The 21,948-nt window shown below is 47.0% G+C and overlaps 1 protein-coding gene across 2 annotated transcripts in view; it reads left to right on the top strand.

The window, feature by feature from the left end:
• Window positions 1-21,948, top strand: part of CSMD2 (CUB and Sushi multiple domains 2) — a 263,996-nt gene that overhangs the window by 19,560 nt on the left and 222,488 nt on the right. For both annotated transcript variants that reach the window (XM_071453356.1, XM_071453355.1), the window contains exon 2: window positions 5,367-5,583. In XM_071453356.1, coding sequence (XP_071309457.1) covers window positions 5,367-5,583 — 217 coding nt within the window. The remainder of the gene's footprint in view (window positions 1-5,366; window positions 5,584-21,948) is intronic.

Below are 21,948 nucleotides of genomic sequence, written 5' to 3'. Positions count from 1 at the left end.
AAAGGTTTTTTTATGTGCCTGTGGTTGTGGAATGGGCTGTAGAACAACAGGGAATAACAGCATTTCTGTGTGAGTAACAGTAACTACAGCAAATGGCAAAACCCCAAACTGCTGCATTAGGGAGGAGGCAGCCATGGATCCTCCATAAATGATGCTGCTGAGAGCAAGGCACTGTGCATGATTTGATATTTGTTCCCACTGAATTGTGCAGTGACCATGCATCAGCGTTTGCTAAATTAGATTTTGTTTCTGCTGAGGAACAAAGTGCAGCGACTTGTATTTCAGGAAGCACTTCAGAGATAAATTCAGTCTCCCTCTCTCTCAAGCATTGCCTGGATAATAACATGGTGTAAACCAACAGCTACAATTCTTCCTTGCTCTACACCCCCCCTGGATCTGGCCTGGGATTGAAGTTTAAGGAATTACAAGTAGGTGGAAGATGATTTTTTTTTTCCCCACTGGTTTCCTTTGCACTTGTCACGTCAGAGAGCGCCTTTGTTTGTTGTTGTTGTTTACCTCCTGGCAGAGGGGGGAGGCTTGTAGTGACACATTTTGGATGTTCAGGCTTATCTCAGTCTGGAGCTGCTGGAATTCCCTGTCAGGCAGGGCTGGGAGGGAGCAGCAGCCAGGGCAGCTCATTCCTGGCTTGGAGTGTTGCTTATTTGAGAGGAATAACAAAAATCCCGCTGCTGTGAGTGTTTTCCAGTGGCTGCACCTCCTGTTTTTCCTGCTCAGAACCTGGTGGGGTTGGTCAGTGTGCAGTGACTGTCACACTGCCACCTCTGGGACACTGGGCTGGGCTGGAGCTGCTTCAGGGCCCCTCTAAATCTGCAGTGACTGGCACCAGAATGGTGCTGGCTCGTGTGTCGAGATGGCTTTGGATTTACAGTGGCAATAAAGCCTCCCCCGAGCCTCTGCCTCCGCTCCTGGAGCTTGTCCTGTCACAAGAGCTCTGCTCTGGAGCACGAGGATGCGGTTCCTGCTCCTGCCTCCCTTCCTTTCCCTTCATGGCAGCCCCACGCTGAAGCCTGGGGGGTTTGGAGCTCTCCTCTGCTCAGCTGATGTTTGTTTTTCACTGCAGTGTCTGGGCACGTTAGGTTTTGTACCGTGTGGACTAAAATGTGTGTTACAAACTGCAGTTCTTCTGTGAGGGTAGTGCAGAGTAAATATTCCATCATTTCCCTGGTGAGGAGGCCAGGGTGAAGCCAGTTAGTCTGGGGATTGTTCAGAGAGTGCCTGTTGCACAAAAGAACTCTTGGAAGTGGAGATTTGGTCAAACCAACGTGTGAAAAAATGGAGAAATTGAGTCACCCTCAGTGAATTACGTTGGTGGTGTCCCAGATAAAGATGTTTTCCCAAAGTGCTGTGGGTTTCCTTAAAGGATTCAGTGATTGTGGAGGTGTTTTCCAGCCTAAATGATCCCCTGAAGGTCCTGAATGGTGATCCCCGAAATGATGATGCCCTCAGTGATGATCCCCTAAATGGTGATGCCCTAAATGATGATGCCCTAAATGATGATGCCCTCAATGATGATTCCCTAAATGATGATTCCCTAAATGATGATCCCCTGAATGATGATTCCCTAGATGGTGATCCCCCTAAATGATGATTCCCTAAATAATGATTCCCTAAATGATGATTCCCTAGATGGTGATCCCCTAAATGATGATTCCCTAAATAATGATGCCCTAAATAATGATCCCCTAAATGATGATTCCCTAAATAATGATGCCCTAAATGATGATTCTATAATTGGTGATCCCCTAAATGATGATCCCCCTAAATGATGATTCCCTAAATAATGATGCCCTAAATGATGATGCCCTCAGTGGTCCCTTGTCCCTGTCTGAAGTTCCTGCATTAAAGCAGAGCTGAGGGATTCATTTCAGGACCCACTCCCAACAAAGCACTCTCCAGAATTGAGAGGAGGTGCTGGCAGAGCCCAGCCTGGCCTCAGCTCTGTTTTTCCTCCATCACAAATGGGACAAATGCCCACAAACCCATCCCTGTGATGAGCCCAGGGGTTCCCACCCTCTGGAATGTCAGCCCATGGAGAAGAGCTGAGGATCTGGAATATCCCCAGGAGCACACCTCAGCTGGGGGGGGATGATGCAGCATTCTCCTCTCGTGTCAGACTTTGGGATGGGAAGAAAGTGCCAGAAATGTTGGGAGAATTGTCCTCTGTCAACCCCAAATGCACCTGGAACTTGCCAGCACAGGCACCGGCGCTGCCCTTTCATATCTTTCTGCTTGTTTGTGCTCCTGGGCCAAAGGGATAAAGGGAATTGTTTCTGCAATCTTCACAGGAGAAATTTTGAATTTCAGATAAGGTTTTGTCAGTCAAGGATGAGCTGAACTAACTCAGACCTGGAAGCAAATGATAGAACACATAAATTCCCTCAGCTTCCCGGATTTCTTTCTGTGCCTGATGACTTTTTCCAGCAATGTCCAATATAAATGAAGTTCTCTGCTATTACAGCTATTACAGAATATATTACTGCCCAGTTTGGCAGCTTTTGCAAAGCTGTGCTTTGTTTGCAATAAGCAATTTTCTTTTATCTGTGCCCAGAGCACCTCTGGGTCAACATCGTGAACATGCAAATATTTCAGTAGATTGATTGGATACATCATAAAACTCTCTCTTATTTCCTATTATTTATTTGTTCTTTCAGATAGATTTATGTCCATTTGTGGCACAGGCACTGGCTGTGGAAAGATGGGCTGAGTTTGTGGATTTTGGAGCTTCCATATGACCTTGGAAGTGTTTGGAACATGGTGTCTGTGACCTTGAATTTATTTCCTGAGCTTTGTGCAGCCTTGGTAGCTTTTACACCGTCAGGAAATTGAGAGATACAGCCTCTTTAATTTCCCATTTGCCTTAAATTGTTCTGATGAACTTATGATTAAAATAAAAATGAGCAGGAGGGACAGTTCAATATCCCCCTGCTGCTTATTGAGCGTGGCTGAGGTTGGAGAAAGGATTCGACTGAATTGGAGAACACAGCTCGTGGAACTTTGGTTCTTAAACCAAACTGGGCTTCATTTTACTCCTCTGTGATCACAGGAATATTCCCACTCCTGTGCAGCTTTCTGGCACTGAGCTTTTCCAGTGAACTCCCCAAAAGAAATGGAGCCCAAGTGGAGGAGGGAGGCGGATTTGTCTCTTATGTAGTGACAAAAAGCCGGGTGCTACAGAAATGCAAAATACTCCAGGCAAGGAATCCTGTGCCTCCCTCACTTTAATCCCTGGTGGATTGTAGGGCTGTCCTGCCTCTCATTGATCCAATAAACGTGCTACAAAAAGATTCCCTGGGTAGTAAATAGGATGGGCTGTCTTAGATTCATAAAACTCTGTCTTGCAGGGAGAAGTTCCACGGAGCGTTTTTTGCACCCAAAGTAGGTCAATCTAATTATAATTGCCTTTAATGAGCACCACTCTGCAGCTCTGTACCTGTAGCTGCTTGGCACTCAGAAGTGCAAATGCCTTTGAGAAAAAAAAAAAAAGCAGGGGGAAAAAAAAAAAAAGCAAGGAGAAATCAAAGAAGTAATTTCTACTCTAATGCATTTCGACTTGAAAGCCTCTGTTCCCATCAGCAGGGTAAACAATCCAGCATGGGTGGGAAAAGCTGGAGCAGCAGCTCAGGGGATAAAGGTGAAACTCAGCTTTTGGGCCATGAGATTGACCCTTCCAGCTCTGGCTGGAATTTGGCTTTGTGTGCAGGAATTCTTCCATTAAAGCAGGGAGGGTTGGAGCAGTTTGGAGCGAGCTCTTTGTGCCTCCAGAGATATCCAGGGACAGCAGCAGTGAAGGGAGAGGAAAAGGCTGAGGGGAATTTGTCATTTAGGCTGTTCCCAAAACACATTCATGTACCTGTGTCCCCAGAGAGAATAAAATCTCATCTATCCTGTAAAGGTACATGGTGGCTCTTTATCTTTGGGATGCAGTGTTCCCAGGTACTGCCTTGGGCAGGGGAGATGGATTTGAGTGAGGTTTGAGGTGTTTCACTGGTGCTGCAGGAGGGGGTTTTGTTCTCTGCAGCTTTGCAGCAGCTCCTCAGAGATCCTGACTGAAGATGTTCTGTGTGTGGAGGCAGAATGAGGAGCACAGACCTGTCAGAGCTGCTGAGAGGAACCAGCAGCTCCCCAGGGCAGGGTCTGGCCACTGATTTCTCCCCTGTGTGCCCCCATCAGGTCTGACAGGGGTGTGAGCGCTGCTGCTGCTGCTGTTTTTTGTTCCAGTGAGCCATTCCCAGAATCACTACATGATCAGGGTTGGAGGGCACCTTACAGGATGGTTTGTTTGGTCAAACCTTGCGCTGTGTCCTGCTCTTTTTGGAGTCAGGTTTGTGGCTCACCTTTGGCCAGGCTCAGCCTGGCCCTCCTTGGGGTCCCTTCTGCTTCCTCAGGGTGAGGGGGGGATGTGGCACTGCCTGCACACTGAGCCCTTCTTCTGCCTCCAGGTGGGACTGGGGGAGAAGGGGACAGCTCTGGCATTGTCCTGGAACTGGGGGAGAAGGAGAGAATCAGCTCTGGCATTGTCCTGGAACTGGGGGAGAAGGGGACACTCGGCTCTGGCATTGTCCTGGAATTGGGGGAGAAGGGGACACTCAGCTGTGGCATTGTCCCTGGAATTATCCCTGGAATTGGGGGAGAAGGGGACACTCAGCTGTGGTATTGTCGTGGAATTGGGGGAGAAGGGGACAAACAGCTGTGGCATTGTCCCTGGAATTGGGGAAAAAGGGGACACTCAGCTCTGGAATTGTCCCTGGAACTGTCCCTGGAATTGGGGAAGAAGGAGAGAATCAGTTGTGGCATTGTCCTGGAATTGGGGGAGAAGGAGAGAATCAGCTCTGGCGTTGTCCCTGGAGTTGTCCCTGGAATTGGGGGAGAAGGTGACACTCAGCTCTGTCATTGTCCCTGGAATTGGGGGAGAAGGGGACACTCACTCAGCTCTGTCATTGTCCCTGTGCTGTGCCCCAGCAGGGCCTGGCACCTGGCACCTGGCACTGGCAGGGTGCAATCCCAAATGCACAGGGTGGGATGGGAGAGCTCTGGGGTCTGTGCTGGGCTGGGGAGGGGTGGCTGAGGAAGGAGCTGTCCCCAGGGCCGGGCAGCAGCTGTGGATCCAGCTGTGGATCCAGCTGTGCTCACAGCTGTGCTCTGTGGGGAGCAGAGCCCAGGATGTGCCTGGGGCTTTGGGCTCCACATCCCTGCAGGGAGGAGGCCAAAACTTCATCCTCAGATTTTCCTTTCCTCTGTTTCTCCTGCTGGGAAGAGCCCTGTGTGCTCTGTTGGGATGCTGAGGACATTCAATGCTCACCTCTGACTTTGTGCTTTTGTTTTTTTGTTTTTTTTTCTCTTGGCAGCCCAGAACTGCAGTCACACATTGCAGGGCCCAAACGGGACAATACAGAGCCCAGGCTTTCCCTATGGATACCCCAATTATGCAAACTGCACGTGGACAATCACTGCTGAGGAGCAGAACAGGATACAGCTCGTTTTCCAGTCCTTTGCACTAGAGGAAGATTTTGATGTATTATCCATCTACGATGGGCTGCCTGAGCAGGGGAATCTGAGAACGAGGTACAGTTCTTCATTACAGTGATGTTTATAAACATCTTCCCCCCCCTTCCTGCCACTGGGATTAAATCTGCCCTTGGATTGTTTATGCTGCAATAAACTGGGAGTGTTTCTCCATGAGCAGTTCTTACAGTTGTTTTGATTTCTTAGCTCTTGATAAGGCTTGAAATGTTTCTCTGAACTCCTGACAGTAATGATTTAGCAAGGCTCGGCCCAGACATGCAGAGGAGTTAATTAGGAAATGGAGCAGGAGGGAAGCAGAGTTAATGTGCACAGAGCTTCCCTCAGTCCAAAGGAGACTCCTGGGGCAGGAGGATGGACTGTGGGGTTCAGTGACAGCGCTGCCAAAGCCTTGGTGGGTTTTCCCCAAAATCTGGGCTGTTCCTTCACCCCCAGTGCATCCAGCAGCAGGACAGGGCTGCATTCCCTCCCATTGTTGGATCTCCAGGGGTAAGAAGGGTTCAATAATCCAGTTTAGTTGTTCTAGGAAAATCCATCCACAAACACCAGAGGTTTGTGTCCAAAAAGGAGACAGAGCAGTCCTGGAACTTTATTCTAATCAAGGCAGAGGCCATGGGGCATCCCCTGGGGTCTCTCCCATTTTTAGAGGACACAGCCTCCTTTTTATCCCAATTTCCCAGCTGCATTTCCCTTCTCTCTGTCCCCATTGCTGAGGTACTTGAGAGGTTCAGACTCCCCAAAACACCTGATCCCAACGATTCCTCTATAATGTACAACCTTCCCTTTGAATTTTTAATTCTTACGGAATTTAGGGGTTTTTCTTCCCCATTGTTTCTTTCACCTTTCAATGTCCAATTTAATTTCTCAGCAAACCTAAAGTTTATTTGTAAAATCAAATATCCTTTTCCATTCACCAATCAGTGGAATCCTTCCCATTGTTTTATCTCCCAGTGCTGGTTTTATCTGCCAGCAGCCCAGACAAATCCACCATTCCTCTCAACAGGAAAACTCCCCATGGCATCTCCAGTGAGGCTTCCAGTGTTAAAAAAAGTTTATTTTGCTGGGTTGCTGTGGCAGGAGATGCTCTGGGAGGTGTCGGTTGTGATCTCAGCCCTCTCAGCTGGGGACACCATGGAGGTGCTGGTGGCAGCTCCATCCTGACACTGATGCATTCAAAAGCTCAGGGAGCAGTGGCAGCATCCGGGCTCTGAATCCCTGGAATTCTGAATCCAGAATTCTGCAGCCCTGGAAATGGATTTTCCTTCAAAGCCCCCGAGTTCGGGACAAATCCGTTGACCTCAGTGTCTCGCCTGACCCGAGTGGAGCATCTGAGCTGCACCCTGGTGGAAATCAGCTCTTTATGTAGATTATTTCAGTTATGCAAATAAATCATCTCCTCATTTGGCAACTGTGCTTGAGAATCACTTTAATTATGGGACCTGGGTGTTTAATCAGGAGGTTCAGCGCTTTGCTTTGGGGATAATGGAAAGGTGGAAAATTTGGGGGTAAAATCCAGCTTAGGAAACTTTGCGTGGTGAGAAGTGAATGCTGCTCTGAGATCCTCACTAGAATATTCCGGTTGTAAATAAAAGTAGCAGAAAGGAACCTCCCAAATATGAGCTGGGGATCTGTGGCCCTGTACTGGAAGAGGGTGAGGAGGCAGAAAATGTTCCCCCTCTGCCTTCCTGGTGAAATTCAGGTGCAGCTTGGGCAGGTGAATGGGAGCTGGGGGTGGAACCAGCAGCAAAATCCACCTGGGAATGTTCCAGCTCTGAGCTCAGGAAAGGGAGTGTGTTTAGGGCTGGAAAGGGGAATAAAAGGGGGAGATAAAGGGGAGGATTTCTGGAGGCCTGAAAGCACTTGGGGAGGGCTCAGCAAAGATCAACTCCTGCATGGTGGATATTTGATTTCTTCCCTTGGATATTTGATTTCTTCCCTTGGACATTTCTGGAGGAGTCATTTCTACACCTGGAGCTGGCTCCTTTGGGCTGTTTCATGTCTCATCTCTTTGTTCACCAATTCCAGTGTTTGGGCAAGGCTCTGATGCACAGGGTGGGATTGTTGGGGTGTCCCCTGATCCTTGTGGGTCCCTTCCACCTCAGGAGACCCCAGGTGTTGTTTTTATTATTACATCAATCTCACCTCATTAAACTCTTAACTGTTGCCTAACACTGGGTTACTTTTTTCTCCCTCTTTCTCCCTTTTTTTTCTTTCTCGTGCCCATCAATTTTGCTTTTTTTTTTCCTGCCTGCTCTCCAAATGTTCTCCATTCATCACTGAGGTGCAGCCCTGAAGATGGATGGCCACGTGTCACTCATCAGAGCTCACCCAAAATGAGCTGTGAGCAAGGGGAAAAGAAGGGACAACAGGATTTCTTTGCTTCTTTCCCCTCCCTAACTTCTGTTTTTGAGCATCCCCCATTCACTTGAGGTCCTTCCCAACCCAGGCCATTCCAGGATTTCCTGGGAAGGGGTTAATGTTGTGTTCATCATGTGCTGGCAAACACCCTCTTGTCTTGCAATTTAATGTGGTGTGAAGGTTCCCTAATAGAATAAGAGCAGCCCTAATCCAATGAGGCATTTGCTAATAAACAGCTTTACTGGATATTAGGGAATTTGCCTTGCGTGTTTGTGATGAGGACGTGAATATTAAATGGCTTTCAGTGCCTTAATTTAGACATCCAGGGCTGTTGTCATCTCTCAGTGCCATGACTTTGCTTTGTTTGCTAAAATCAGAGCTCCTTTCCAAGCCTTTGCTATTTCAGCTTCTCTGGAATCATTGGGTTTTTAGAATCCTGCAGTGGGTTGGGTTGGAAGGGAACTCGATTCCATCTCATTCCATGCTCTGCCATGGCCAGGGACCTTCCACTGTCCCAGGCTGCTCCAACCTGGCCTTGGACACTTCAGGGATCCAGGGGCAGCAGCCTGTGCCCACAGAAGGGAAGGATTTTTCCCACAGGGAAGGATTTTTTCCTTATATATAACCTAAACTTCCCTTTTTTTTTTTTCATTTGGAACCCTGTTTTCAGTTGGAACCTTCCTCCTTGTCCACTGGAATTTTCCCAGCTCCTGGCTTTCAGCAGGAACCACTGTGGGGGAATTTTCTGTGAAACCTGAGAGCTGTATTATATCATTATAACTCTTACATTAGTAATAATTCTCTTTGGTGGCTGCAGAGTTTTCTCTTCCTTGATGAGGGACATCAAGATTTTCCTTCCTGTCCAGGACTTCCCCTTCTCTTGAGCTCATCACACCAGACCAGGCTCTTCCCAAATCCTCTTCCTCCAAGTTCCCAGCTGCTGTGGGATCAGGGATCCTGTGGAGGCGTGCAGTCATTCCAGAACGTTCTTTGCCCAGTTCCCTTTGTGCCCTGTGATTGTGGCATTGTTCCCAGGCCGCTCCAATCAGGTTCCCTTCCTGATTGCCTTCCCGCTGTGCTGGGCTCAGAAACTCAGCACAGACCTGACTACAATTTGAATTCTTGGGGTTATTTATGGCTCTGAGATTGCTGTGGGATTTGGGAGAGGCTCTGCCCCTCTTTGTGTCAGGCTCTTGATCCACGACATCCCCAGAGTGGGCAACCACAGAACCACGTGGCTTCCCCCAGCTTTTTCATCTGCCAGTAATTTGCAGGACCCCTTTAATGTGAGAATCTTAAATCACTTGCAAATTCCCTGATTTGAAGCTTCAGGCTTGTACTCAGATCCAAGGAAAACACATTTACAGTCTCCCTGTGCGCTGGTCGTTGTAGCTCCCTAATTCTGTTTTCCCAGTGAGACCTGCTGAATTTACACTCCAAATGGAAGTGGTCAGCTTAGAAAATCAGATTTTAATTTTTTTTTTTCCTTCCAGAGATGTTCAAAAAAGCCCAGGGGACAGAACATGGGATGTTTCTACCAGCAGAGACTCCTCACTTGTGAATGTGCTGAGCAATGCTGGGGTTTCTCAGGCTCTCCCAACCCCTGGGCTGCCCTTCCCACCTGTTGTGGGCAGGGAATTGTGTCATCCTCTGGTCTCTTCCCTGTTCAAACAAAACATTTCAGTGATGCTGAGTTTTATTTGCTTGAGAAAACATTTGTTGGAGGCTCTGCATGCAGAGTTAAAAACTCCCAGGGCCTCGCAGTGCCAGCCACATTTCCATGGGCATCGCTGGGAGGAACAACAAATTCCAATTTATTGACACATCTGGGAGGAGCCCGCCTGTTCTGAGGAGGGTTCTGCAGAAATTCCTGTTCCTGCAGGGTGGGCAGGCTCTGGGGGAACGTTTGCAGTCATTATTGCAATGGGGTTCAGCAAGAGCCTGAGTGAGGGATGTGGGACTCCAGGTGTCTCTCCAAAATGCAGTTTATTGTATCCAAAATGCAGTTTATTGTATCCAAAATGCAGTTTATTCCATCCAAGAGTTACAGCAGTTCAGGGTCATGGGTGACAGAGCTGTGCCCACAGCTGTCAGCTCCAGCTGCAGGCAGGCCTGGAGACCCTGAGTTTAGGTTACATTGCTTTCTATACTTTTCTTTTGGTCACAATGCATTCTATACTTTTCTTTTGGTTACAATGCTTTCTATACTTTTCTTTAGGTCACAATGCATTCTATACTTTTCTTTTGGTCACAATGCATTCTATACTTTTCTTTTGGTTACAATGCATTCTATACTTTTCTTTCCTGAGCATCTCAACACAGCAGAACCAATCTATACCTGAACTTTTATCTACAGCCTATCATAACTACTATAATTACCATATTCATGTTACTGTTCTCCAATCACTCAAAGTCAGTGCATTACAGTTTAAGCTAGAAGTTGTTTTTCAGTTTTCTTGCAGTGGAAAATTCTGAGAGCTTTTTTCTCCTTCCTTGTTTGCCTGTGCTCTCTTTCTGCTTGGTACAAACATCTTCTTGTTTGGGGTGGGTTTATCCTTTGCTCTAAGCCATAAAAACCCCTCATGATAACTCACACCCCCTTTGCCTCCTTGGTTATCCAGTCAGACTGGCTCAGCAATTCTTTTCTTCTATACCAAAACTTGCTTCCATCTCTATTCCTTCATCAGACTCTACATTTAAAAACCTTTCTGCCAAGCACACACACATCTGTGAGACTTTCTTGTCAAACTTTCACCCTTCCCAGCAGGGTTCTGTGCAAACCCTGCTGCTGGCACAGGGCCCTGCATTTCCTTGCAGCTCACGTCCCACAGCTCCCAGTGTCTCCTCAAGCTGCTCCCAGATCCTCATCCCTCTTCCCTGACAGGTGGCTGAAGAGTGAGGAGAGGACTGCCATCAATCTGCTGTGGGAGCAGTTCAGAACCACCTCTTGGGCCATATTTAATGGACTGAAAGTTGAAGGATTTGGTTTGAACCCTGGCAATGATGTGATCCTTGTGATAAGAGCAGAGTTATCTCCGGGCTGACCTCATTACAGCTGCAGCAGGAATTACCTGCACCTTGCATGTTTCTCTTGATAACCTTTTAATTACTCTTTGAAAAAGCAGCCTGGGTGACTTGTACTTAATTACCAATCAAGAGCACAAAGCTTTTGATCTTAAAAACAGCAAAAGGGAGGAGGAGAGGAAGGGACAAAAAGGGAGGAGGAGAGGAAGGGACAAAAAGGGAGGAGAGAGTTCTCCCAGTGTTCCTGTGGCTTGCGGAGATGCAAATTTGGGGTGAAATGGCATCCTGGGGTTCAGTTCTGGTAAAGAAAAAATCCTGGGGTTCTGTCCTGGTAAAGAAAAAATCCTGGGTTCTGTCATGGTAAATTAAAAAAATCCAGGAGTTGAGTTCTGGTAAAGAAAAAATTCTGGGGTTCAGTTCTGCTAAAAAAAAAGGAAAATTCTGGGGTTCAATCCTGGTAGAGAAAAAAACTTGGGTTCTGTCATGGTAAAGAAAAAAAAAAATCCAGGAGTTAAATTCTGGTAAAGAAAAAATTCTGGGGTTCAATCCTGGTAAAGAAAAAATCCTGGGGTTCAATTCTGGTGAAGAAAAAATCCAGGAGTTAAATTGTGGTAAAGAAAAAATCCTGGGGTTCAGTTCTGGTAAAAAAAAAGAAAATTCTGGGGTTCAATCCTGGTAAAAAAAATATAAATTCTTGGGTTCAATCCTGGTAAAGAAAAAATCCTGGAGTTCAATTCTGGTAAAGAAAAAAGTCCTGGTAAAGAAATTCCTGGAAAACCAGCATTTGCCAGCTGGGAATGCACCGAGCTGTGTCTGGAGTTTGTGTTGAGTCACCTCTGGCCCGGTGCAATGTTCCTCTGTCACTGCCTCGCGTCTCCAAGGTGACTCCAGTTCTTTGTGCTCAGGAGAAGGATAAATAAGGCAGAGGGCCGGCTAAATCCTTGTCACCTCCAGTAAACACCGCAGCCCCACCTCCGCTCCCCCTCAGCAGAGCCTTTGTCACTTCCCGTCAACTCCATGGGAAAAGAAACGCCACAAAACCCCACTTAAATTTATGTTCTCTGCTGTGTGGGATAAAATCCACTTTATTTGTGCTTTTTCTCTCTGGGAAGAGCAGCTGCAGGACCCTTCAGCAGAGTCCCTGCTTTGTTGTGAGGAAGTGCTGAGTGTTCAAACTCTGTCTGCAGGATAATGGATGGAACTGGAGCTGGGAGTCTGGGAGGAGAGGAAACGGAGTTAATGCAACTGCAGCAGGGCTCTGCAATTTCAGTGCAGTTTTTCCATATTTATTAGCAGAGGGTGCATCAGGAGGAGTGATAAAAGCAGCTGATTCAATCAGAGTGGGAGCTTTTTCCCTGGCACTGTGGGGAATGTTGTAGGCTCAGTTGGAGCCTTGGCAGGGATGTTTTGGCAGCCTCCTCAGAGATGGGGATGGAGAGGTTTTGTCCTGGTTTAGGGGTTAAAGGAACTGCTCACACCTCTGAGGTGAGACACACAGGCAGGGTCTCTGAAGGTGTTCCTTAATAATTATTATAATATATATAGTATAATATATATTTTTTAATATATGGCTATAGATATAGATACAGATATAGATATATATAGAGAGAGATATATAGAGATATATAGCTAGATATAATTATAATATGATCATTATATTATTATATATTATATAATATATAATAATATAATTATTATAATTTATACTATAATAATATATATAATATAATATAATATAATATAATATAATATTATATTATATTATATTATATTATATTATATTATATTATATTATATTATATAATAATATGTAGTATAATATATAAATATATATAAGGCACAATATATTATCATAATTATAATAATATTATAATTATTGTATTATTACATATTAATACATATATAATATATATGTATATATTAATACATATATATAATATATATATTTTGTAATGTAATTATTATAATATATAACATAATGATATCTTATAAAAATTATTATTAGTAATATTAGTATTAGTATGATAATATTTAATAATAATTTTAACCAAATAATGTTTTGGTTAAAATTATTCAGAGGCAGTGTCCCTTTGAGCCCGTGAGCAGGGTGGTGGCAGTGCCCTCTGTGGGGTTTGGTGCCAGCGTGGGGAGGGCAGTGCAGCAGAGGCTGTGGGGCAGGGCAGAGCCCTGGGATGTGCTGGGATCCCTCCCAGGAGCAGGGATCAATCCTGCCCAGAGCCCAGGAGCTGCTCTGCTCCCTGGGCAAATCCCTTATCAGCTTTCCCAGCTGTAAAGTGACATAATCCCAGAATCACAGGGAGCTGCTGGCCTGACAGCCTCTCCATCCTGCCCTCCTTGCCTTTCAGGCCGTGTCAGAGATTTGTGCCTGTCCTGCAGGCTGTAGGATTCTGCATTCCTGTCCTGCAGGCTGTAGGACTCTGCATTCCTGCTCTGCAGGCTGTAGGACTCTGCATTCCTGTCCTGCAGGCTGTAGGACTCTGCATTCCTGCTCTGCAGGCTGTAGGACTCTGCATTCCTGCTCTGCTGGGAGCCCTGGCTCTTCCCAGCACCTCCACTGTGGCAACGCTTTGCTCCTTGCTCCCCACTTGCCCTGGGTTTAGCAATAAACAAACCCATAAACAGAATAAACCCCCCCTGTGATTTCCAGGGCGTTCCAAGAACTTATTTTTCTCATTTACTCCATTTCACACCCCTGGTGACTTTTCTCTTTTTGCTTTTTTTTTTTTTCTTAATTTTTTTGGGGTTTTTGTTTTTTGAAGAAAGACAGAAATAACCCAAATCTGCCAAGTTCTGAATTGAAGCTGCTGAGCCGTGCTTGGGCTGTATCCAAACTTGCCTTTGTTTACTCAGAATGTCAGCTCGGATTTGCCAGGGGGGTGACTGAGATTTGATGAACTTTTCCTGTGAATTTGTGTTTTTCTTCCTCTTGGTTTGTCATAAGGAGGCTGAGAACGGAGGTGCCACAGTTGGATCTCGTGGAACTGTGGAAGGATTTGGGTGGGAAGGGAATTAAAGCTCATCCCATGGGCAGGGACAGCTCCTCCCAGGGCTGGAGGCAGCTCTGCAGGTTGGGTCTCACCTGAGCAGGGCAGAGGGGACAAAATCCCACTGCAAGTCCCAGGAAATCCTGGACAAACCATCATGGAAGGGATGTGAGAGAAAGAATAAATCACATCCAGCTCCGTGGTCTTCTCAGTCCATTGCATTGCATGGAAAATCAAATTTATTGAAATTTGATGCTCAGTACCTGTCCCTAGCCTGAGCCATGAAGGCCTCATATATCTGAGCTGGCTGTGCTGGCTCTGGGCTCTATAAATAACACTTTCCTAGTGGGAATTGACCCAAACCCTGCTTTAAACAAGTGGAGAAATCCATCCAGGCTGGGATTTATGAGCTCTGTCAGTGTCCCCCGAGCCCGTGTTGGTTAATGAAACTTTGTCAGTGTCAGGGGTAAGCAAAGGGCTCCTGGGCCTTGATGGATTGGGCTTGGCTTGGGAAAAGGAGGGAGGTGCAGCTCATTCCTGAGGCTGAGAGCAGTGCTGGATAAAATTCCTGGGAAATTTGGTGGTGTTTATGGCACTGGGAGAGGTTAAGGAGCAGGAAAAAAAATGAGGTTTTGTTGCCCTTTGCTTGTTAACTGTCGTGGGAAGAAAAATAAAAGTAGTGAATGTCAGAACCAGTGGATTGTAGTGGTTTGGAATGAGATCTCCAGCAGCTGGGGTGGGATAGAATTGGCCATGTGAGGGAAATGTGGGCAGATCCAAGCACTCCTGTGCAGGTGTTCGTTCTGTGCCTGACTCCCAAACAAAACCAGTTGGGTTCTGAGCACAAATCCCTCCACCAGCCTGGCTAAATCCAACTGGGAGCTGTTCTTGTGTCACTGCAGGATCCTTTTAAGTTGCTTGAGAGTTGATTTTGTTTTGTTTTTTTTTTTTTTTTTTTGGTCCAGAGCATCATTTCAGCCTTGCAGGGCTGCAAATGAAAGGACAACTATCTCAGTGACACCAGTGAGCTGTGCCTGGAGGACAGAGCTGCCTTTTAAGTGTCTGCAGCATTTGGGAGCTGGGAGTGCTCTCAGATCATGCTCTGCTTGTTTTATTGATGATTAATGAGAGCCTTCGTGTCCATGGGCTCTGGAAAAAAGCTGACATCTCGCTGTAATTGTGTTTTTCTTTAATAAATACAGGGGGAAAAAAAATCTAACAGAGCCACTGAGGGGGGAAATTCCTGTCCCAGCCAAGCCTGAGGAAATGCCAGGAGAGAGAGAGCTGGCAGCTGAGGGGTGGCTGCTACCCACAGCCCCTGGCAATGGAAATTCTGCAGCAAGGAGGAGGCTGAGGTGTGGGAGAGAGGCTGAGGCAGCAGCACCTGGGCTGGGAGCCCCTCTCAGCATCTCCTCAGCCCAACCTTTCCTGCTCCAGGCCCTTCCTTATCTTGGGGTCTTTCTGGCTCGCTGTGACCCTGAAAATGTGAAAAGTCTCTTTTCCCAGCCTGGTGCTTGAAGAATGAGTCAGAGCTCTTCATTTCTCGGTCTCAAGGTTGTTTATTGTGTCTTATCTGTAAAAAATTTTCTCCTGTCCTGCTGAGGTCCATCCAGCAGGACAGTCCAGGCACTCTGCCTGCCCTGGGGCAGGGTTATGTCTTTATACTAAAAACTACCTGTACAATATTTACAATAACTTCCCAATACCCATCACCCATGTTAGACAGTGAGCTTCTACTCTAAACCAATCCAAAAGTGCCACCATCACAGCAGGAGATGGAGGCCAAGAAGAAGAAGAAGGAGAAAGGCTGGACACACCCAGATTCCTCCATCTTGCCCCTGAGATTGTTAAAAGTCTTTTCCCAGCCCTGGTGCTTGAAGAATGAGTTGGAGCTCTTCATTTCTTGGTCTCAAGGTTGTTTATTGTGTCTTATTTATAAAAAATTTTCTCCTGCCCTGCCGAGGTCCATCCAGCAGGACAGTTCCAGGCACTCTGCCTGCCCTGGGGCAGGGTTATGTCTTTATACTAAAAACTACCTGTACAATATTTACAATAACTTCCCAATACCCATCACCTGTGTTAGACACTGAGCTTCTACTCTAAACCAGTCTGAAAGTGCCACCATCACAGCAGGAGATGGAGGCCAAGAGGAAGAAGGAGAAAGGCTGGACATGCCCAGATTCCTCCATCTTGCCCCTGAGATTGTTAAAAGTCTTTTCCCAGCCTGGTGCTTGAAGAATGAGTTGGAGATCTTCATTTCTCGGTCTCAAGGTTGTTTATTGTGTCTTATCTGTAAAAAATTTTCTCCTGCCCTGCCGAGGTCCATCCAGCAGGACAGTTCCAGGCACTCTGCCTGCCCCCAGGGCAGGGTTATGTCTTTATACTAAAAACTACATCTACAATGTTTACAATAACTTCCCAGTACCTATCACCTATGTTAGACACTGAGCTTCTGCTCTAGACCAATCTGAAAGTGCCACCATCACAGCAGAAGATGGAGGCCAGGAAGAAGAAGGAGAGAGGCTGGACATGCCCAGATTCCTCCATCTTGCCTCCTGAACCCCCATACCAAAAACCCCAAAATCGACTTTTCCACCCCGTGATACCTTCACTATCATTCTACCTAAACTGTTGTGGTTTGCTGATCTTCATCTAAGGTTGGTCATTTGCTCCATGGGTCATAATCAAACCCACAGGGGCATTTTGGGCTTCTGAGCCCCCTGGCAGGGGTCCTGGCCATCCTGGACAGCCAGAGGGATGTCCTGGGTTCCCTCACTTCCTCAGCTCTGCAGCACTCCAGGAGCTCCTGGAGGATCCACAGCTGGACAAGCCCTCCAGATGTGCCCCAGGGCTGGGCAGAGGGGCAGCATCCCCTCCCTCCCACCTGCCCTGCCAGGATCATCATCACCCCAGGCTGGTGCAGGGGTGCCAGGCTGCTGTCATTCACCCTGCACACAGCAAGGCTTGTGCCTCATTGGATGGGAAATTTTCCCTAATAGGTGCCTTTAAATGAAAGGCAGGAAAAAGCTCACCGAGCTCTGGGGTGCTGTAATTTAATGCTGGGTTAAATGACACAATCCAGTGCATTTTCATTAGATGTTCTGAGACACTTCTCCAGCATTTATGCTTTAAAGGCTGCTGGATTGCCAGCTGCAATAACTGTTTTGATTGCAGCCTGAGCTGATGGTGGGCATCCTACCAGAAAAATAATGGGCTGGGCTTTAATTATGGCACCTGCACTCCCCGAGTGCGTCAGCACGGCCCTGCTGCGTCCAAGGGATGGCAAAATGTGCAACAGATGGAGCTGAGGGGGGCTTGGAACAGGCCTGGGGGGTGTTGGGGTTTGGGGGGAAAAAGAAATGTTCAGGTGTGGCTTGAAGCTGCTGAGCAGAGCAGCCAGGGGGGCTCTGGTTGGGCTCAGCCCCTGTCACAGAGGCACTGAGCACTTTGCCATGGGTGCTGTCACACTGAGGGGGCCAGAGGGGCTGGAGAGACCCAGGGAAGGCTGGAAAACTCCTGCTGCAGCTGAGGGGGCTCAGCCTGGAGAAAAGGAGGCTCAGGAGGGTGTAAGAGCCGAAATGAGGGATGTGGGACTCCAGGCTGCTCTCCAAAATGCAGTTTATTGTATCCAAAATGCAGTTTATTCCATCCAAGAGGTTACAGCAGTCCAGGGTCATGGGTGACAGAGCTGTGCCCACAGCTGTCAGCTCCAGCTGCAGGCAGGCCTGGAGACCCTTTGGTTTAGGTTCCAATGCATTCTATACTTTTCTTTTGGTCACAATTCATTCTATACTTTTCTTTGCTGAGCATCTCAATACAGCAGAACCAATCTATACCTGAACTTTTATCTACAGCCTATCATAACTGCTATAATTACCATATTCATGTTACTGTTCTCCAATCACTAACAGTCAGTACATTACAGTTTGAGCTAGAAGTTGGTTTTCAGTTTTCTTCCTTTCTGAGACCTTTTTTCTCCTTGCCACATTGGCTGCCTTGTTTGCCTGTGCTCTCTTTCTGCTTGGTACAAACATCTTGTTTGGGGTGGGTTTATCCTTTGCTCTAAGCCATAAAAACCCCTCATGATAACTCACACCCCCTTTGCCTCCTTGGTTATCCAGTCAGACTGGCTCAGCAATTCTTTTCTTCTATACCAAAACTTGCTTCCATCTCTATTCCTTCTTCAGATTCTACATTTAAAAATCTTTCTGCTAAGCACACACACATCTGTGAGACTTTCTTGTCAAACTTTCATCCTTCCCAACAGGAGGGAGGGCCCTTGTGGCTTTGCTCAGCTCCTGCCAGGAGGGGACAGCCCCAGGTTGGGCTCTGCTCCAGGGAACAGGGACAGGAGGAGAGGGAACGGCCTCCAGCTGAACCAGGAGAGGTTTAAATTGGATTTTAGGGGAAGTTTCTGCATGGAAAGGGTGGTCAGGCATTGCCCAGGGAGGTTTGGAGGTGCCCAGGTTTGGATGTGGCACCTGGGGACAAAGTGGGGATTGGGCACAGCTTGGATGCTCCTGGAGGGCTTTTCCAACCTCCCTGATTCTGGGATTCTGGGATTCTGTCCCATGCAGGCTGAGCTTCATGGCAGGTGGGGTTCCTCACCTGTTGGAAGGTGCTTCTCACTGCCATCACCTCTCCCAAAACTGATTTTTCCTGTCCTGCTGCAAGCTGGGAGCCAGACCAGGAAGATTTGCAGCGTCCGTGGCACACCTGAAGCAGAGCACGAGGGATGCAAAGAGAGCAGAGGATTTCTGGGTTGATTTGTTTGGATATATTGATTTTTTGCAAGGGCAAGCTTATCAAGTGGCATTTCTGGCGCTGGCTTCGTTTGGTTCCTCGCTGCAGGAGCAAAATTAAGCCAATGAAAACCACATTGCAGATCTCACACAATCAGCACTGGCTCCGAGCACGTTAAGGGGATAATCACTCAATAATCCATTTGGCTGGAGGTACAGAAGGAATGGAATATGATTATTCCTGCTGTTATTACTGCCCTCACCTCCATAAAAACAAAGGAGTGGAGTTTGCTGCTTCCTTGCCTTGTGAGTTTGTGGTTTTTTTGTGTTGCTGCCCTCAAGATCAGCAATGTCAGAATTGCTGTTTGGTGGGGAGTGATGCCACGTTCTGTCTGCCTTGCCCCTGGTTTAAATCCCTCAGATTTAGGGAGGGAGGCAGGAGAGCAGTTACCAAGCAGGGATCCCTGCCAGTGCTGCCTGTCCTGGGGCTTTGGAACAGCAGAGCTGAGCTTTTGAGCGTGGCCATGGTAAATGATTGTTCTTCAAGGGGATGCTGCCTTGGACAAGACAAGGACATCAGAGAAGAAGGAAAAAAAATCAGCTGTGTGTGTTGGCTGCAGGCTTAAGAGGAGAGAAGTGGCTTTTATTGTGATTTCAGGAGAAGCAGGAGCAGCTCCAGCTCATTCCCAGGGCAGGAGCAGCCAGGAGGGCTCTGGGGGCAGAGCTGGAGCTGCTGCTCAGGGATTTATTTCCCTGTCTGAAGCAGCATTTCCCGCTTCCTTCTGGCCGAGCTGGCTTTCAGTGGAGCCACCTGTGATGTCCTGTGGGCTGAGGGGATTTTTGGTGGGTGGGGAGCAGGGTTTGCAGGGGGTTTTATGCCTTTGGTGCTGCTCTGCTGGTTGGGGACACACAAGGGAACCTCTGAGGGTCATTGCTGCTCGGATTTATCAATTTCTAGGGGTTCCCCTGGAAAATGTCTCTCCAGCCAGTGTGGGTGCTGAGAACAAGCTCAGTTATCAATTTCTAGGGGTTCCCCTGGAAAACGTCTCTCCAGCCAGTGTGGGTGCTGAGAACAAGCTCAGTTTAACAATTTGTAGAGGTTCTCATGGAAATTCTCTCTCCAGCCATTGTGGGCTCTGAGAACAAGCTCAGTTTATCAATTTCTAGAGGTTCTCATGAAATTGTCTCTCCAGTCATTGTGGGTTGTGAGAACAAGCTCAGTTTATCAATTTTTAGAAGTTCTCATGGAAATTGTGTCTCCAGTCATTGTGGGCTCTGAGAACAAGCTCAGTTTATCAAATTCTAGAGGTCCTCATGGAAATTTTCTCTACAGCCAGTGTGGGTTGTGAGAACAAGCTCAGTTTAACAATTTCTAGAGGTTCTCATGGAAAATGTCTCTCCAGCCAGGGTAAGCTCTGAGAACAAGCTCAGTTTATCAATTTCTAGAGGTTCCCCTGGAAATTGTGTCTCCAGCCAGTGTGGGCTCTGAGAACAAGCTCAGTTTAACAATTTCTAGAGGTTCTCACGGAAATTGTGTCTCCAGTCATTGTGGGTTGTGAGAAAAAGCTCAGTTACCAATTTCTAGAGGTTCTCATGGAAATTGTGTCTCCAGTCATTGTGGGTTGTGAGAACAAGCTCAGTTTATCAATTTCTAGAGGTTCTCTGGAAATTCTCTCTCCAGCCATTGTGGGCTCTGAGAACAAGCTCAGTGACAATTTCATGCCCTCGTGCACAGGAATTTCTCTTTTAAAGCCCTGTTAGTAGAAAACAGCAGTTGTGCTGGAATAAATGCTGCAGGGCAGTGTTGTTTCAGGTAACACTTAATTCCTGTGACTCCTGGGGGACAGCAGTTCTTCCTTACAGGTAAAGGACATGTTCCTGTTGCCCTGAATTAAAAGCAACATCTGCAAAGTGTTCTCCCCTCTTAGCACAGGGGCTGTGAGCAGAATCCACGATGCAGAAAGCTCAGCTCAGAGGGAGCAGATCCACTCTGGGTAATGAAAGGCATTAAAAAATTAAAAAATTAAAAAATTCTGGGTGATGGTGTGGGCTGATCAGGGGAAGATAAATCAGCAGGTTCTGCTTTTATTAAAGCTGGTCCAGGCATTTCCTGGATTATTTTTTTTTAAAGTGCGTGGACGTTTCAGCAGGCCACTCTAATTAAACTGCCAAATTAATTAATAAAAAACAATGGCACTTCCACTCAGTGCAGTAAAAACTAAATCCTTCTGGCTCCTGGAAGCTCTGATTGTTAATAAACAGGAGCAATTGTCCTTCCAGCTTGTCCAGAGCGTGGATTTTATGCTGAGGGCTGGTTCAGTGCTGCTGTGCTGACATTAAAACTTAAATCATGGGCTGGCAACTCCGTGAGCTCTGCCAATAACTGGAAATTTTGCTTCAATAAAGTTCTCAGGCAGAGCCTGTCAGCTCTCATCAGTCAGAGCTCAAATGTGTGTGAAATAATATTTAGGTTTGCTCAATGAGAGGCAGAGAGAAGAGGAGGAAGTTCCCTCCCTGTCTCAGGGGCTGATGATGACTTTGAGCAGGAGTTGCTTGGGCTGGGTGCTCGGAGAAATTTAAATTATTGAAATTTCAACCCTCCAAAGCTGGTTTTGTTCTGTGGGTGCCTTTTCATTCCCTGTGAGGAGAGGAAATGCCCTGAATGAAATAACATTTCCAGGTATTTCCTGAAGGGGCAGAGAGCTTTGTATCCTGCTGATCCTTTGCCCCTGTGGCACAAAGCCTGGCTGGATAAACCTCAGAGTGTGTTGTAAGAAGCTTTAAATTCTCTTTTTTTCTTGTTTATCCTTGAACACTCCTGATCCCAAATGATACCAGATTCCTGCTGCTCCTGTGGTTTGTGGAGGTTTGGGTTTGGGGCAGCTCAGGGATTGCTCCTGAATTCCTGGCCCCAGCAGTGGCAGGCAGGAATCCACCCTGGGCTGGCTTCAAACTGGAAACCTGGCCAGGAGTCCCCTTGGCCACGTGTAAGGAGGTTTGGAAGTTGTAAAATTGTCATTCTGGTCAACAAGCTGCTCTGGGGATGGCTCAGCACCAGGGGTTTGTGTTTGGGATTAATGAAAATCAGTAATAAACAGGTTTTTGTAATAAAAATCAGTTGTCATTTAGCTGTGAGCCCATAAGGGAAGCAGGTGGGAGTTCCTGGATTTGTCCAGTTTTATTTTCTGCTCTTCACCCTGATTTGTGCCCATGTCCTGGGAGTTCCTGCAGTGCAGCTCCCAGACCCTCTGGTGCAGCAATTTCCTGGCTGTGAGCTT

The sequence above is a fragment of the Agelaius tricolor genome, unplaced genomic scaffold, assembly GCF_023055355.1.
Source record: "Agelaius tricolor isolate 1412-34295 unplaced genomic scaffold, bAgeTri1.0.p SCAF_36, whole genome shotgun sequence".
NCBI classification, from domain to species: domain Eukaryota; kingdom Metazoa; phylum Chordata; class Aves; order Passeriformes; family Icteridae; genus Agelaius; species Agelaius tricolor.
Note: the sequence above shows the minus strand (reverse complement) of the source record. Positions and strands in the feature narration are given on the sequence as shown.